At 43.8% G+C, this 16,585-nt stretch overlaps 1 protein-coding gene across 6 annotated transcripts in view; it reads right to left on the reverse strand.

Annotated features, from left to right (window-relative positions):
• Nucleotides 1–16,585, reverse strand: part of REV1 (REV1 DNA directed polymerase) — a 77,868-nt gene that overhangs the window by 13,547 nt on the left and 47,736 nt on the right. For 5 of the 6 annotated variants that reach the window (XM_044925649.2, XM_025260706.3, XM_025260702.3 and 2 more), the window contains exons 9-12: nucleotides 15,777–15,885; nucleotides 10,362–10,490; nucleotides 7,947–8,101; nucleotides 4,918–5,037 (exon numbers count right to left, since the gene is read on the reverse strand). In XM_044925649.2, coding sequence (XP_044781584.2) covers nucleotides 4,918–5,037; nucleotides 7,947–8,101; nucleotides 10,362–10,490; nucleotides 15,777–15,885 — 513 coding nt within the window. The remainder of the gene's footprint in view (nucleotides 1–4,917; nucleotides 5,038–7,946; nucleotides 8,102–10,361; nucleotides 10,491–15,776; nucleotides 15,886–16,585) is intronic. The other variant, XM_025260704.3, reaches the window with a different exon arrangement.

Genomic DNA, 16,585 nt, shown 5'->3' on the forward strand with positions numbered 1-16,585 from the left:
AAAAAAAAAACCCAGAACACATGTATACCTGTGGCGGATTCATTTTAATATTTGGCAAAACTAATACAATTATGTAAAGTTTAAAAAAAAAAAACAAACCCTAAACCGAACAAATAAACCTTACAAAAATGATGCAGTATGAAGACGGTGCTATGGATGGAACTGCATCCAGAATCTCAAGATTCCTGTGCTGAAATCATAATTCCCAGCATCTCAGAACATGACTAATTGGAGAAAGGTCCTTCATAAAGGTAATTACACTAACAACAGGTCATATACGCGGGCCTAATCCAGCATCCCTGGTGTCCCTGTAAGAAGAGATCAGGACACAGACGCACAAAGAGAGAACACCATGTTGAGAAGACAGCCACCTACAAGCCAACAGGAGAGACCTCAGAAGAAACCCAACCTGCTGACAATTCAATTGTGGACTTCTAGTCTCCAAGATCTTGAGGGAATAAATATCTGTTGTTTAAGTCATGCAATCTGTGATATTTTCTTATGGCTGTTTTAGCAAACTAATAGAGATAACCAGTATCATAATCGAACTCAGATTCCACATGCACTTTAAATATACTGGTTCCTTCTTATATAAAACTGCAATAAGATGTGTTAATGTTGTATTTCACGTTTCTGGTACTAACACATTCTTCAGTTCAGTCGCTCAGTTGTGTCTGACTCTTTGCGACCCCATGAATCGCAGCACGCCAGGCCTCCCTGCCTATCACCAACTCCTGGAGCTTACTCAAACTCATGTCCATCGAGTCAGTGATGCCATCCAACCCTCTCACCCTCTATCGTGCCCTTCTCTTCCCACCTTCCATCTTTCCCAGCATCAGGGTCTTTTCTAGTGAGTCAGTTCTTCCCTTCAGGTGGCCAAAGTATTAGAGTTTCAGCTTCAGCATCAGTCCTTCCAATGAATATTCAGGACTGACTTCCTTTAGGATGGACTGGTTGGATCTCCTTGCAGTTCAAGGGACTCTCAAGAGTCTTCTCCAACACCACAGTTCAAAAGCATCAATTCTTTGGCACTCCGCTTTCTTTATAATGCAACTCTCAAATCCATACATGACTACTGGAAAAACCATAGCTTTGACTACATGGACCTCTTTAGGCAAAGGAATGTCTATGTTTTTTAATACGCTGTTTAGATTGACCATAGCTTTTCTTCCATGAAGCAACTGTTTTTAATTTCATGGTTGCCATCACCACCTGCAGTGATTTTGGGGTCCAAAAAAACAAAGTCTCTCACTGTTTCCCTATTTATTTGCCATGAAGAGATTGGACTGGATACCATGATATTAGTTTTCTGAATGTTGAGTTTTAAGCCAACTTTTCACTCTCCTCTTTCACTTTCATCATGAGGCTCTTCAGTTCTTCTTCACTTTCTGCCATAAGGGTGGTGTCATCTGCAAATCTGAGGTTATTTCTAATTCTCCTAGCAATCTTGATTCCAGCTTGTGCTTCATTTAGCCTGGCATTTCTCATGATGTACTCTGCATATAACTTAAATAAGCAGGGTGATAATATGCAGCCTTTACGTACTCCTTTCCTGATTTGGAACCAGTCTGTTGTTCCATGTCCAGTTCTAACTGTTGCTTCTTGACCTGCATACAGATTTCCCAGGAGGTAGGTCAGGTGGTCTGGTATTCCCATCTCTTTCAGAATTTTCCATAGTTTGTTATGATCCACACAGTCAAAGGCTTTGGCATAGTCAATAAAGCAGAAATAGATGTTTTTCTGTCACTCTCTTGCTTTTTCAATGATCCAACGGATGTTGGCAATTTGATCTCTGGTTCCTCTGCCTTTTCTAAAACCAGCTTGAACATCTGGAAGCTCATAGTTTACGAACTTTTGAAGCCTGGCTTGGAGAATTTTGAGCATCACTTTACTAGCAGGTGAGATGAGTGCAATTGTGCAGTAATTTGAGCATTCCCTGACAATGCCTTTCCTCGGGATTGGAATGAAAACTGACCTTTTCCAGTCCTGAGGCCACTGCTGAGTTTTCCAAATTTGCTGGTATATTGAGTGCAGCACCTTCACAACATCATCTTTCAGGATTTGAAATAGCTCAACCAGAATTCCATTACCTCCACTAGCTTTGTTCATAGTGATGCTTCCTAAGGCCTACTGGACTTCACATTCCAGGATGTCTGGCTCTAGGTGAGTGATCACACCATTGTGATTATCTGAGTCACGAAGCTCTTTTTTGTATAGTTCTTCTGTGTATTCTTGCCACCTCTTCCTAATATCTTCTGCTTCTGTTAGGTCCATACCATTTCTGTCCTTTATTGAGCCCATCTTTGCATGAAATGTTCCCTTGGTATCTCTGATTTTCTTGAAGAGATCTCTAGTCTTTCCCATTCTGTTGTTTTCCTCTATTTCTTTGCACTGATCGCTGAGGAAGGCTTTCTTATCTCTTCTTGCTATTTGGAACTCTGCATTCAGTTGCTTGTATCCTTCCTTTTCTCCCTTGCTTTTTTCCCTTCTCTTCTTTTCACAGCTGTTTGTAAGGCCTCCCCAGATAGCCATTTTGCCTGTAGTCATTTCTTTTCCCTGGGGATGGTCTTGATCCCTGCCTCCTGCACATGTCACGAACCTCTGTCCATAGTTCTTCAGGCACTCCATCAGATCTAATCCCTTGACTCTAATGTCACTTCCACTGTATAATCCTAAGGGATTTGATTTAGGTCATACAAAATAGTCTGGTGGTTTTCCCTACTTTCTTCAATTTAAGTCTGAATTTGGCAATAAGGAGTTCATGATCTGACCCACAGTCAGCTCCTGGTCTTGTTTTTGTTGACTGTACAGAGCTTCTCCATCTTTGGCTGCAAAGAATATAATCAATCTGATTTCAGTATTGACCATCTGGTGATGTTCATGTGTAGAGTCTTCTCTTGTGTTGTTGGGAAGAGTGTGTTTGCTATGATCACTGAGTTCTCTTGGCAAAACTCTATTTGCCTTTGCCCTGCTTCGTTTTATATACTCCAAGGCCAAATTTGCCTGTTACTCTAGGTATTTCTTGACTTCTTACTTTTGCATTCCAGTTCCCTATAATGAAAAGGACGTCTTTTTGGGGTGTTAGTTCTATAAAGTCTGGTAGGTCTTCATAGAACCGTTCAACTTCAGCTTCTTCAGCATTACTGGTTGGGGCATAGACTTGGATTACTGTGATACTGAATGGTTTGCTTTGGAAACGAACAGAGATCATTCTGTCGTTTTTGAGATCGCACCCAAGTACTACATTTTGGACTCTTCTGTTGACCATGATGGCTACTTCGTTTCTTCTAAGGGATTCCTGCCCAGAGTAGTAGATATAATGGTCATCTGAGTTAAATTCACCCATTCCAGTCCATTTTAGTTCGCTGATTCCTAAATGTTGATGTTCACTCTTGTCATCTCCTGTTTGACCACTTCCAATTTACCTTGATCCATGGACCTGACATCCCAAGTTCCTATGCTATATTGCTCTTGACAGCACTGGACTTCACTTCCATCACCAGTCATATCCACAACAGGGTGCTGTTTTTGTTTTGGCTCCGTCTCTTCATTCTTTCTGAAGTTATTTCTCCACTGATCTCCAGTGGTATATTGAGCACCTACCGACCTGGGGAGTTCATCTTTCAGTGTCCTATTTTTAGCCTTGTTGTACTGTTTATGGGGTTCTGGAGGCAAGAATACTGAAGTGGTTTGCCATTCCCTCCTCTGGTGGACCATGTTTTGTCAGACCACTCCGCCATGACCCATCCGTCTTGGGTGGCCCCACAGGGCATGGCTTATAGTTTCATTAAGCACATTCTTAGATTTATTTACTAGGGAGTCAAGTGGCTTTACAACTAACCCATCATAAAATGGTATTTGGGTCCTTTAATAACTTTGGCCTGTAACAGATACTTCTTAGGCTTAAGAACATGGATTCAAAAATACCACTGAATCTACTTATAACGAACTTTCACTAAAAATATACTGTCTTGAATGTTCCCACCACAAATACACAGGAGTTTTGTGAAGCTAACACAAGCTGCTTTACAAAAACCGGACAGGATTATCTGAAATGGTATCATGGATTACTATAAGCTTCAGAGAAACTTCCTTTTAAAATTTATTTTTAATTGAAGGATAATTGCTTTACAGAAAGGACTTTCTTAGAAAGAGGTATCACCATAGAAAGCATGTCTAAATATTTAATAAAAGTGAAGTGAATTCCCTACACACAAAATTTACACCTGTTGAAGGGCCTCAAAGGGCAATGATTTTCCTGTTATAGTTGGTTACACTTGATGATTTTTCCATAGAGAAAGAGCTCTACATGCTAGGGTAGCTAGCCAGAGAAGAGTAAAATAACTAGCCATGCTGCCCAATAGGGGAGAAAGGTATGCCCTTCTAGACATTTTACTCCTGAGTTAACAGAACTTAATACTTCGTTTTAGGTTTTCTTCTTCCTGATATGGTTCAAATATTTTCTACTTTTAAAACTACTTGCTTACTAAACTCAGAAACATATTGCTAGCTTGGCAGGACAATTTTGTAAACAGGGGAATCAACTGTCAAAACTTTATCTTGGGCCTATATGTATACTAACTATTTCAGTTCTGATTTATTTAAAGGATCAAAAGTCAGTTTCATCATATTCTTTTAAATAGTACTTCTTAGAATTCCTTGACCTTGGTACTTTAGAAATACTTAAATACTTGAAGTAAAACACACGAGAGGCAAAACTACTATATTAAGGTTCTGATAAATCAACTGAAGGGGTATTTACTGTGGTGTTGTGAATTTTGTTTACCATGGCACACAATAAAGATTAAAAAAATTTAAATCATGTTTTGGAAAAGAGAGATACATTACACGTCTATACAAAAGCACTGATGAATATTTACAACAAATAAAAGTTAAAAAGAGATGCTCTATATTTACCTGGTAGGTTAGTAACTAGCTGACCTCTGATAAAATCATCTACTTCTTCTGGTTTTAAGTGGTATTGGCCATCTGGTTTTGCTTTTCTAGTTGCCATTCTAGCCAGTAGAATATTAGAACCTATAAAAAAATTTTTTTTAAAAAAAGAAAAGTCATTTAAGAAATAGTCACAATTATTTTCAAAATTTTCTAACAAAGACATCTACAGATAGGTTATCTATCAAATTTCTGAAAAGAATGAAAATAATCTGCCACTGTGCTAACTGAGTTGCTAAGTCATGTCTGACTCTTTTGCAACGCTATGGACGGTAGCCCTCCAGGCTCCTCTATCCGTAGGATTTTCCAGGCAAGAATAGTGGAGTGGGTTGCCATTTCCTTCTCCAGGAGTATCTTCCCAACCCAGGGATCAAACCCACATATCCTGTACATGTCTCCTGCATTCCAGGTGGATACTTTACCACTGATCCATCAGGGAAGCTCCAATATTTAAAATATTTACTTGTCTGTGCCGGGTCTTAGATGCAGAGTGGGGGTCTTTAGTTGTAGCACATGGGATAGTTTCCCGACCAGGGACAGAACCCCGGCCCTGTGCATTGGGAGCACAGGGTCTTAGCCCCTAGACCACAGGGAAGTGGTCATTTTAAGCATAATACAAAACTGGCAGAATTCTGTTAAGTATTACAGATTATAACCACCATGGTTCCTGGACAGAGGCTTCCTTTTGTTCCCAAACGTGTGACGTTTCGGCATCTCCCACCCAGGTAAAGGAGCAGAGAAAACAATCCTGATCAAAGACTAGAGGTCCACAGGCAGCAATCATCAGCAATCAGCTCATTTTACCAAACAATCTTTGTGTTTCTGGCCACACCGTGCAGCCTGCAGGATCTTAGTTCCCCACCCAGGGGCTGAGCCGGACCCACGGCAGTGAGCGTTCAGAGCGCTACCCACTGGACCGCCAGGGAAGTCCCTCATTTTACCAACCAGTGGATCCACACTAGGGAGAAATAAGGCCGAAGCAATGCCACTGGACTGCGGGGAGCCCCCAAAACCAGATGTCTCGCTATATGATCAGAATATGGGCGCAGAACTGCAGGTATGAGTGTCTTAGAAAAGAAGGCAGACAGACAGGGAGGTCCAAGGTGTGTCAGTGGACACAGACATTAACGCGGAGCAGAGAGAAGGCTACCGGGGTTAGAGAAGGTGTCAGGCAGCTGAGAAACATCTCAGTGTGGGGTCAGATGAACTTCTGTGTAAATAACAAAATCTCCACAAACTACAGAAGGCTTCTATAAAGGACATATCTTAGTTTTATGGGAAACTCATTTAAAAACAATGTGTTTTCCTAGGGTAAATGTAAAAATATTTATGAAGAGAAAAAGTCACAAAGTCACACCAAAATGATAAAAGTGGTGAGCTGTGAAGAAAAAGAGGGCTGAGAAGTAGACACATCATCTGGGACTTTTGTCTTAATTATGTGCTTGAACTTAAAAGAACATATTCGTACCATCCCACTTGTACATTTAAAATAAATACAATTAAAAACGAAAAGCCTATTATACAGAGTGAAGTAAGCCAGAAAGAAAAACACCAATACAGTATACTAACGCATATATATGGAATTTAGAAAGACGGTAACAATAACCCTGTGTACGAGACAGCAAAAGAGACACTGATGTATAGAACAGTCTTATGGACTCTGTGGGAGAGGGAGAGGGTGGGAAGATTTGGGAGAATGGCATTGAAACATGTAAAATATCATGTATGAAATGAAAAAAAAAAAAACCACATATGTGAAACCTAATGAGAGGAAAGTCACAATGAGACTATAAACTACTTTTACAATGCCATTCTCTTCCTTGAGAGTAACTAACATAAATAAAATGTCACTGTCTTTATACTCTAAAAAAATAAATAAATAAATAAAAATGTTGAAGTAAAAAAAAAAAAAAAAAAAAAAAAAAAAACGAAAAACTAACCCTGTGCCTAATGACAGCGGACTCCAGGAGGCAAGCCCTAAACGAATGCTGAGGGGGTCTGCAGGCCACACCCAGGAGCCCAAGGGCAGGCCTGCTGGGGAGGGATGCTGTTAACCTGCTTTGCATTGGGTGGGCCAGAAAGTCTCTTCAGGTTTTCCTGTTACATCTTATGGAAAAACCCAAACAAACTTTCTGGCCAACCAGTATTTTCTGGGGCTCATGATGTTCTGACTTCTTAAAAGCCCCGCCTGACGCGGAGCACCTGCCTCCCCAGGGCTGGTTCACTCCTGAAGACGGCAAGCCACTTCCGGTTCCTGGGAGCCCGCCTCACACACCCCGCCAGAAGCCCAACCTCCTAGCCACACTCACACACACCGCAGCAGAGGCTCCAGCCGAGGAGCCCGTTCCCTCCCACTTCAGCCTCCAGATCTAGACCTGGTGCTCTCTCAGGTCACCCTGCGAGGGCCACACAAGCAATCAAGATCTTCAGTTAGCAGAGGCACCGCGTGTGCTCAGAGAGGAGGAGGCACGCAGGGAGGCCGAGGGCGACACGGGGGACTCCAGAGCACACCGTGGGAGAGCCCAGGAGGAGCACAGATGGCGGGGCGGGCACACGTCAACACTGCTGACTTCTGCAGACAGTGAAGACGGCTGGCTGAGGGCCTGGGGAGCTTCAGAGAGGAATCGAGTTCCTACAAGACTCAGCAACACGGAACTCCAAACCCAGCCCCACTGCACGGCTTTAAACACAGCCTCTGTTCACATGAGAAAAGTACAGTGTTGACAAATACTGAATTCTGTTCTCCCCATTTTTGAGGGAAAAGAAATATTCCAACTTGTGTACTCTAAAGATGTTATTAACCACTTACTAACACTTGCAACAGTTTGATCTCAGGCTTCGCCTGTGAGCCACACTAAGCACCGTCTCAGAAGTGGAGGCCTAAACATGAAAGTGAGAGAAACAAAACCTAAAAACTAAAGTTAACTGGGACCCAGTGCTCCTAGAGCAAGGCTCCGACCACACGAGCAGTGCGAGAGGGGCCAGCTACTGACCGATCCCCACAGAGGCAGCACATTTGGTCTGGTCCTTAATTTCCATGCGGACAGCATTCGCAAACTCGTCAGGCGTGAGTCTGGTCTCGGCGAGGATCTCGGTGATGTCTACCAGGGCTTCATCACAGCTGACGGCTTCGATGTCGTGTGTGTAGCTGCCAACACAGAGCAGAGGCGCCGAGGCGCAGCCACGCTTAGCACATGCCCGGCCGCACGGGCTTCCCACGGCCGCCTTCTCCAGCATTGCCTTATGCGACTTAAGATGCTGAAAGCATTAGCATTTTAACTGAACTGGCTCAAGTCACTTAACCTCTAACTGCAAAGTTCATCAGTATTTTTTTCCATATTAACTACCAAAAATACAACAGAAATGATCATTTCAATTTCTCTACAGTGAGAACACCTCCGTAACCCTTTGAATATATGGGAAGTATTGAGTCAATTAGAACTGTCACAACATTTAATTTTAAACATATTCGAACATGTTTTACCAGAATCCCTGAGGAAGAGAAAAACCACACAAATCAAGCAATTGATTGTCTCCTGAACACAAATGCCCAGGATAGAGCAGGATATGATGGCCAGTCAGCCACGTGCCCGTCTAGAAGGACACCAGTGACATTCTCTTCAGATGGAAACACTGCGGGCTTTGGTTTTGGTTGTTGCTGTTTTGGGTCAGGATCTACCTATACAGAGCACTGTTTCGGTTCACCAGAGGAAAGGAAAAGGGAGAGAAAAGTTGTTGTGTGGCTCTGATGTTCATTAAATTCGTGGACCACAGGCCAGCAGAGGCCTCAGGACGAGAAACGGATCTTCAATAATCCACTTGGTGAAGTACCAGGGGCCCAGCCCTCACCTCTAACAACTCACTGCAGGTTGTGAATCAGACTAATTACTATCCACAACCATTTAAGAGATGACTGGTCTGTCTTGGATTAACTCCAGGGAGCAATCTGTCAGAGCAGAGGGTGTCCTGATACGAAAGCCGCCCTGAGGAGGGATGTCCAAAGGCGGCAGGAGAATAACGGAATCTTTGGCTCAAAGAACAGCCACATGGCCACTGAAAATGTCTCCACCAACCCAAACTACATAACAGTGTGCGCGTCATCCCCACCCTGAAGTTTAGGCTGCAGGCCACTCGGGCTCCGTGACCACAGGCGGCAGCACCAGCTCAGACCTGCCTGCAGCCCTTGCGGGCCGCTGCGCCTGACCACAGCTCTGGGGGGCCCAGCAAGCACAGGCTCCACTTTCTAACAGGACGGCCAGCCCCGTGTTTGGGGTCTTAGGACAGCTGCGTGAGAACTGGCTACCCCCAGCCCTAAGTCCACACAACGATGGCAGAGAGCTTCCCTGGCCCTCTGAGGTTCGCGCTCCGTTAAAGGCAGCCCCCCAAAGGCGGGGCCCCTCTCCTGCAGGACTGGCGGCATCGACAGTTGTCTGCACGTGGTAGATACTCCATAAACAGGAGAGGAAGCAGTGACGAGAGAGGTGAGCATCTCCCTCAGAACAGCAGCACAGCCAGAGGGCTGACCGGTGTCCACCCACACCTCGCCGGCGGCTGTGCCCGCTGCCCTTGACAGAGCTCAGCGGCTGGGACAATGACCTTACCTGGCCTTTTAGAGAGAAAATATGCTAACTTTAGAGCATATAGAGCCTGCCATATACTTATTTAAAAGTTTGAGTTTTGAATTAACATTAAATATATGTACACTGTAAATATTCCAAAAACAAAATCTCCTCTCAAGCCATCTAATTACCTATCTGGAGACTACGGCCAACCCTTGAACAACAGTGGTATGAACCTTGAGGGATGGCTCATACATGGATTTTTTCAGTAGTGAATACAAAGAGTGCTACGTGATCATGAACACGGAGAAGCCATGCGTACACACAGCTGGCTGTGGGCTACACACGATTCTGCACCTTGTGGAGGACAGCACCCACGGCCACCAAGTCGTTCAAGGGCCAGCTGTATCACTAAACATTTTTATAAAAGCTAACATTTGGCACGCCTAATGATTTCAGAGGACAAACGGTTCGAAAGAGTCTCTACTTGTGAATCTATAGTTTTAATTTTCAACAAAATTTTAACTCATATTTAATAAAAGAGAATGACCAGGTTAAAAACACCCATCTTTCATCTGTCTGGTTCCATGAAGGGAAAACTGGAACCACTGAGCAAGAATCATGTAGACAGAAGATCAGACCCCTAGCGGCACCAGCGAGCAGCTCAGGTCCAGCCCCACAGAAGTGTCCCGAGGCCTGAGCCTCGCCCTGGAGGTGCTTACGGAAGGAGGGGGCCGGGTGCCAGGGGGCGGAGGGGTGGGTTTCCAATAGGCCTGAGGCAGCTGGGGTCCCCTCTCAGTATCAGGTACGAGCAGTCAAGGTTCGGGAGAATGAGTATGGTGCACATACCTGGCCAGCGTCTCGTACATCGTCTGTGCAACCTCTTTATATGCGTGGAAATCATAAGGGACCGCCTGGAGATTGGGACAGAGCTGTTTGGCGTACCCGAAATACATTCCATTCCTAATGCCAACTTGTCTAGAGAGACAACAGAATACAGGGGAGGTTAGACCTGCAATGTTTAAAAGCCAAATCAAGTGTCAAATATTGCTATCTCCCCAAGCCATCGACACACGAGTGTCATTTAACTCCCCTCTCAGGAGAGGTAAAAACCAGGCTGTGAGAAAGCTTACAGGTTTGTTTCCCCACAAAGGAGAATCCCACAACTGTCAGATAAGTGTGAGTGACACAGCAGACACGCCCAAATATGTTATTCAAAGACATCTCCCGGACCTTGTACCTCTGACCCCTCTGCAGATGCCAGAGCATCCCCTGCCAGCAACGTCACAACCACCCCAGAGCAGGACCGTGCTGTGGAGGTCTGCTGACCCAAACGAGGGCCTGGCTCAGCCACAGTTCATCCCCCAAAGACAGAGAACCACACAGAACAGTGAGCGCTGCGCGACAGACAGACAGGGTGTACTCATCCTGTCACCACCCAGCTCCCCCGCGACCGACTCCAGGCGCCCGTGTGGGCTCCATGAGGGCCAAGCTGCCGAGAACGGTGGCCACGGCGGGACGTCACTCTGGCAGGAGCCAGGGGTCCACAACTTTGAGGGACCTGATTGAAAACGGTACATCTCAAATCTCCTACATGTCTCTGTGCCCCACATTGCCTTTGATATTAAGAGCATTCAGCACAAAACTGTAATTATGGGATTACGCACAATGAGTAAAATTCCATGTTACTACTCTGCAATGAATCAAGAAGAAAATCTTACAGTAAAAACACAAGCAGATAACAATAAGCAGTGTTTCCCGAGATTACATACTTCTAGATAAACGCATCACATGGTTACTTCACGTTTCTACTCAGTAAACACGTACTCACTCAGTACTCAGTACTTAGTATGGAGGTGTCCCTGTTTTTAAGAAACACGGTCTTCAATACAGAGAGGCCTGTGGCTCCCTGACCATCCCAGACCACCACTGAGCACCAAGGAGGAAAAGAATCCTCCACGCTACTGAGATGAAATGGTACACTTTTTTAATGTATATAAAACGGTAATGGATGATCAGACTGCAAAGCCCAGAGTAGATGAGAAACATCTAATAGGAGGGAAAAATGACAGGAAAAGAAGAGATGACTAACAAATCACAGTAAAGAAAACAATGCTCTCACTCGTTTAACAAAAATCAATGTCTCAGGCGCCATGTGAAGTGGTGGGCAGAAGACAGTGAACAAAGTGGACCCCATGGCATCCACCAGGATGACCCGCACAGGCCGGGGGGACGGGCTCGAGCCCACGGGCCTTACTGAGGCAGGGGGTGTGTGCATCATAGTTTACAAGGCTACGTAGAAGTACACAAATAGTTTAAAACATGATATGCAGGTTCAACATGTAAAAGCTAAACTTATAAATTAAAGGAATGTGTTACATAATTCCTATAAGTACTATATTCTTATATTTACAGTACTTTCATTTTCAAATTTTTCACCTACACAAAAAATTTCACAGGCATATTACTTAGAAAAATATAATACATCAACTTACGTACTCAGGCGTATTGATATCCCAGAAAGAAGTGCTTAGGGATCACTCGACACCGTAAGGAAGTTATGAACAAAAAACGAAACACCTAAGAGGCCTGCCACGACTCAGGGAAGTAACACACTTCTAGTCGGTGGTTGGGAAAGGAGGCTCGCGGCATATAAAACAAATGAGTAGGACTTCCCTGACGGTCCAGTGGCGAGGATTCAGCACTCTCACTGCCGAGGGCCCGGGTTCAACCCCTGGTTGGGGAACTAAGATCCCACAAGCCATGCAGCATGGTCAAAAAATAACAACAAACACGTAAAGACAATTACAAAACAGTCTGTGGTGACTTCACTACAATGACGTCTATGCGGGTCAGCCGCCAGGATCGCGTAGGCCCTCGCGGCCGGGCCCTCAGGGAGAGCGGCGCGGGCCCTCCTCTCTGCGCTGCGGGCTCGCACAAGCGTCCTTGGGGCTGCAGCTGCTGCTGCTGAGTCACCTCAGTCGTGTCCGACCGTGCGACCCCATAGACGGCAGCCCACCAGGCTCCCCCGTCCCCGGGATTCTCCAGGCAAGAACACTGGAGTGGGTTGCCATCTCCTTCTCCAATGCGTGAAAGTGAAAAGTGAAAGTGAAGTTGCTCAGTCGTGTCCGACCCTCAGCGACCCCATGGACAGCAGTCCACCAGGCTCCTCCGCCCATGGGATTCTCCAGGCGAGAGTGCTGGAGCGGGTGCCAGTGCCTTCTCCAGTGCTGCAGTAGACAACGTTAACAACCCAACCATCAAATCACTGTCAGTGCCAATTCAACATTCTGTAGGACAGTCACATCACAAATTCAGGATTGTAAAGGGGGAAAACGGAGGTTTAGAAAGTATTTGCTCCTTAAAATCGATAATTATAGGATATTTGTATGTCACTACCTATCCATCCACATATCTGCCTTCTAACTTAGTTGTGGATAAAGCTATTACTAGTTCTCTATGGTGGTTTAGTCACTTAGTCGTGTCTGACTCTTGACATCCCATGGACTACAGCCTGCCAGGTTCTCTATGGTAAATGTAAGTAAAGGTAACAGGCATGCAAATCCTGACTTGTGGAATTAGATTCTACCTTCCTATTGCTTCTACGGTCACGTTCCCTACTTAGCTGACCCCATTATTATAAAGTCCATGTCTACTGAAAACTCTCCAGGCCCTAAAACTGGGATGACCGTCCCTATAACCTAGTCTCCAGTCCAAGCCCAGAAACGTTTCTCTGATGCAACTCCGAATATATTAAAAAAAAAAAAAAAAAATCTCACTGAAGGAAAACATAACTGTTAGATAGCCTTTAAAAAACAGGGTATCCAAGAGACCCTCCTTAGGAGCGCCCCAGAAAATGAAAAATTACAATCAAAGGACACAAACCCAATCGCTGTAGGTTTCATGTTTTTCTTTCCCCCCAACTTACACTCAAATTCGTTTTCACCACTTTCTGCATCTCCTTAAAACAAACATTTGCCATCTAAGTGACACTTAAATGGCTTGCTGCACAGCATTTGGCCCTCATATATCATCACTCCAATTATTCTCAACATATTCAGCTTGACAATCGCCATCTGTGGTACAATACAAATGTCCTATCCAAACACCAACAGAGGCCTGGAGTCCAAAACCTCCAGGAGCTGGCAACGCTCCTAACTCTGGGGCGACCTTGGCACTCATTCCCCAACCAGCATCCAGCAGGGAACGCAGGGCACGGGGGAAGACCCTACAGAGGCAGCACAGGAAGGCGGCTTCCACGTCACCAACAGCCAAGCCCAAAGACTGGGAAGCATCCCTCACGCATGCCTCAGAGCTTGGAGATGCAGAGCACGACGCCCGGTCACCAGAAGCACGCCGTCACCACCCCGAGACTCCGCAGGGGGAGGAGACGAGCCCCCTGCACACGGCACAGAATCAGCTCTAAACGTCCTGCACTAATGGCAACACGGGAATCCACAATTCAGATCTAATTATCGTTTTCATTAAAGAGAGTTTTAATTCCTTGGCGACATTATCAATGAAGAAGATTAAAACATAACTCTGTCACTGAGAAAAGCAAAGTCAGTCTGGGAGTAAAAGCTTGACATGTCATAAAGGATTTGAATATAATCCTTTTTTCTTAAATATCCTTTTAATAAAATAACTGGCAAGAGTTTAAGCAAACTATTCTGGTTAGAAGATGATGTGTCAAGATCCTTTTTTCATCAGATGAGACTTGCTTGAGTAACTCCAACTTTAAATCAAGAAAACTGTTATATGTATCAAATTGTTGTTGTATACTGTTAATGTTACATGTCAATTATATCTCATTTTTTAAAAAGTATGAATGACAAAACCATTAAGACACTACCAAACAAAAAAAGGACTAAAACCGTATCCGATGTGACTTCAGCCTGCTTCTGTAATCAGTGAATGCTTCCACATTTGCCAATGACGTGGAGACAAAAGCTTTGTTGCTGCTGTTCAGTCGCTCAGTCGTGTCCGCCTCGTCATGACCCCGTGAACTGCGACTCACAGGCTGCCCTGTCCCTCAGCATCTCCTGAGTTTGCCCAAGTCCGTGCCCAATGGATCAGTGACACCATCCAGCCACCTCACCCTCTGCCACCCTTTTCCTGTCTTCAGCCCTTCTTTCCCAGCCTGAGGGTCTTTTCCAATGATTCACCTGTTCCCATCAGGTGGCCAAAGCACAGGAGCTTCAGCTTCAGCATCAGTCTTTCCAAAGAGTATTTTGGATTGATTTCCTTTAAGATTGACTAGTTTCTCTCTGTGCAGTCAAGGGACTCTCAAGAGTCTTCTCCAACACCACAGTTGGAAAGCATCGATTCTTTGGCGCTCTGCCTTCTTTATCGTCTAGCTGTCACATCCATACACGTCTAGTGGAAAGACCACAGCCTTAACTATGCGAGCCTTTGTCAGCAAAGTGATGTCTTTGCTTTTTAACACACAGTCTAAATGCTTGCTGTGTTATAAAGTGTCTGTGTTCAGTTAACAAGAAAGAAAAAAATAATGAATGCTTTTAATTAATCACTTAATCATTAATCATTACTCCATTTTTACAACCTGAATAATCGATTTCTTTTTTTATTTTATTTTTAAACTTTACATAATTGTATTAGTTTTGCCAAATATCAAAATGAATAATCGATTTCTAAAAACATTTTCCTGAACTATGAGGAACACGTGATATGTATGTTTCCTCTGGAACTGACACAGCTGGCTGTAATCAGGGTTCGTGCTGGCTAGCAGTGCTGCAGCTTGAAGTGAGCGATGACCAGGCGTGCCACGGCGGAGCTGCTGAGCTGTGACCCAACAGGCAATCAAGTTTTAACATAACTTAAAAAAATACTGAGTACCAGGTTTAAATAACAAGGGATTTTTCCTGGCAGAAAGAAATAACGATCAGAGCAGATGACCCTAAGGCCCTCTTCCACCCCAAAATACCTAATTCTTTAATCTTATGCTTCGAAAGACAACGACTGAAAAATGACAATGTCCAGCTTCTTTTGGTTTTCATCACAGAACCTACTGCTTCAGCAGGTCACTAAAGTATTTATTTAAAGTTACCAAGCATTTGTGAAGGCAAAAAAAAAAAAAAAAAAAGGAAACGGAAGGGATTAAGGTTAGAAAGACTTCTTTCCATATTTATTACATTTAAGTCACAGGCTTGACTAACCCATCTAAATCCACTTCAAAAGATTATATAAGAAATGAAGTAAATTAATTATTCATTAAGCATTACAACATCTTTAATGCCTACATACCTGGCTTCATAACTACAAGATGCGATTTCAGCCTTTGACAAAACAGAATCAATTCCATTTATCTGTGCGGAATCTTGACTCTCCCACGTTGATGGATCTGGTATTTCTGCTTCAAAAATAAAATTGAATGATTTTATGTTAAAAACTGATTTTCCTTAACTTTCATTCAAGAAGTTTGTTTACCATTCATTTCATATACAAACGTTCAAGTTTATTTGGAATAAACGGACATTTACCCCCTAATTATTGGAATAAACTGACATTTACCCCCTAATTATTTAACAAAAGAAAATCTAAAACTCTAAAATAGCTTACTTCCAGTATATCCTTTACCAGCAATCAAGAACTTATCACAATACATACAGTTCTATCTTAATAACAGTTTGAAGAGACATATACCAAAGGATAAATATAAACCATCCCTTCAGGTCTCTGGAGATGCACAAGAATAATGAACCCCTTCCTACAGCTGCAAAAGGATGACACAGCTCTCCCAACTTCCAGCTTCACACAAGAACACCGAAGCACACAGTCTAGACAGAGCATACGATCTGAGCTATGATTTCTGATACAGCACGTCCTGTGATACGACCAGCGAGTGAGAAATGGATTAAAACACAACTTCAGTTACGTCTCTTGGGACACTACCGAATTCCCAAAAAGAATATGCTCTAAAAAAATCTATTCTCATAGTTGTACTATTCTGAACGAAAAATACCATGAGTCAGTAAAATAAGACAGAGTGCCTGGGCTGATTCTAGACAGACGCTGACAGCACAGCGTTAACAGCACGTCACGAACAAGCTCAG

Source organism: Bubalus bubalis, chromosome 12 (genome assembly GCF_019923935.1).
Source record: "Bubalus bubalis isolate 160015118507 breed Murrah chromosome 12, NDDB_SH_1, whole genome shotgun sequence".
In the NCBI taxonomy this organism is placed as follows: Eukaryota; Metazoa; Chordata; class Mammalia; order Artiodactyla; family Bovidae; genus Bubalus; species Bubalus bubalis.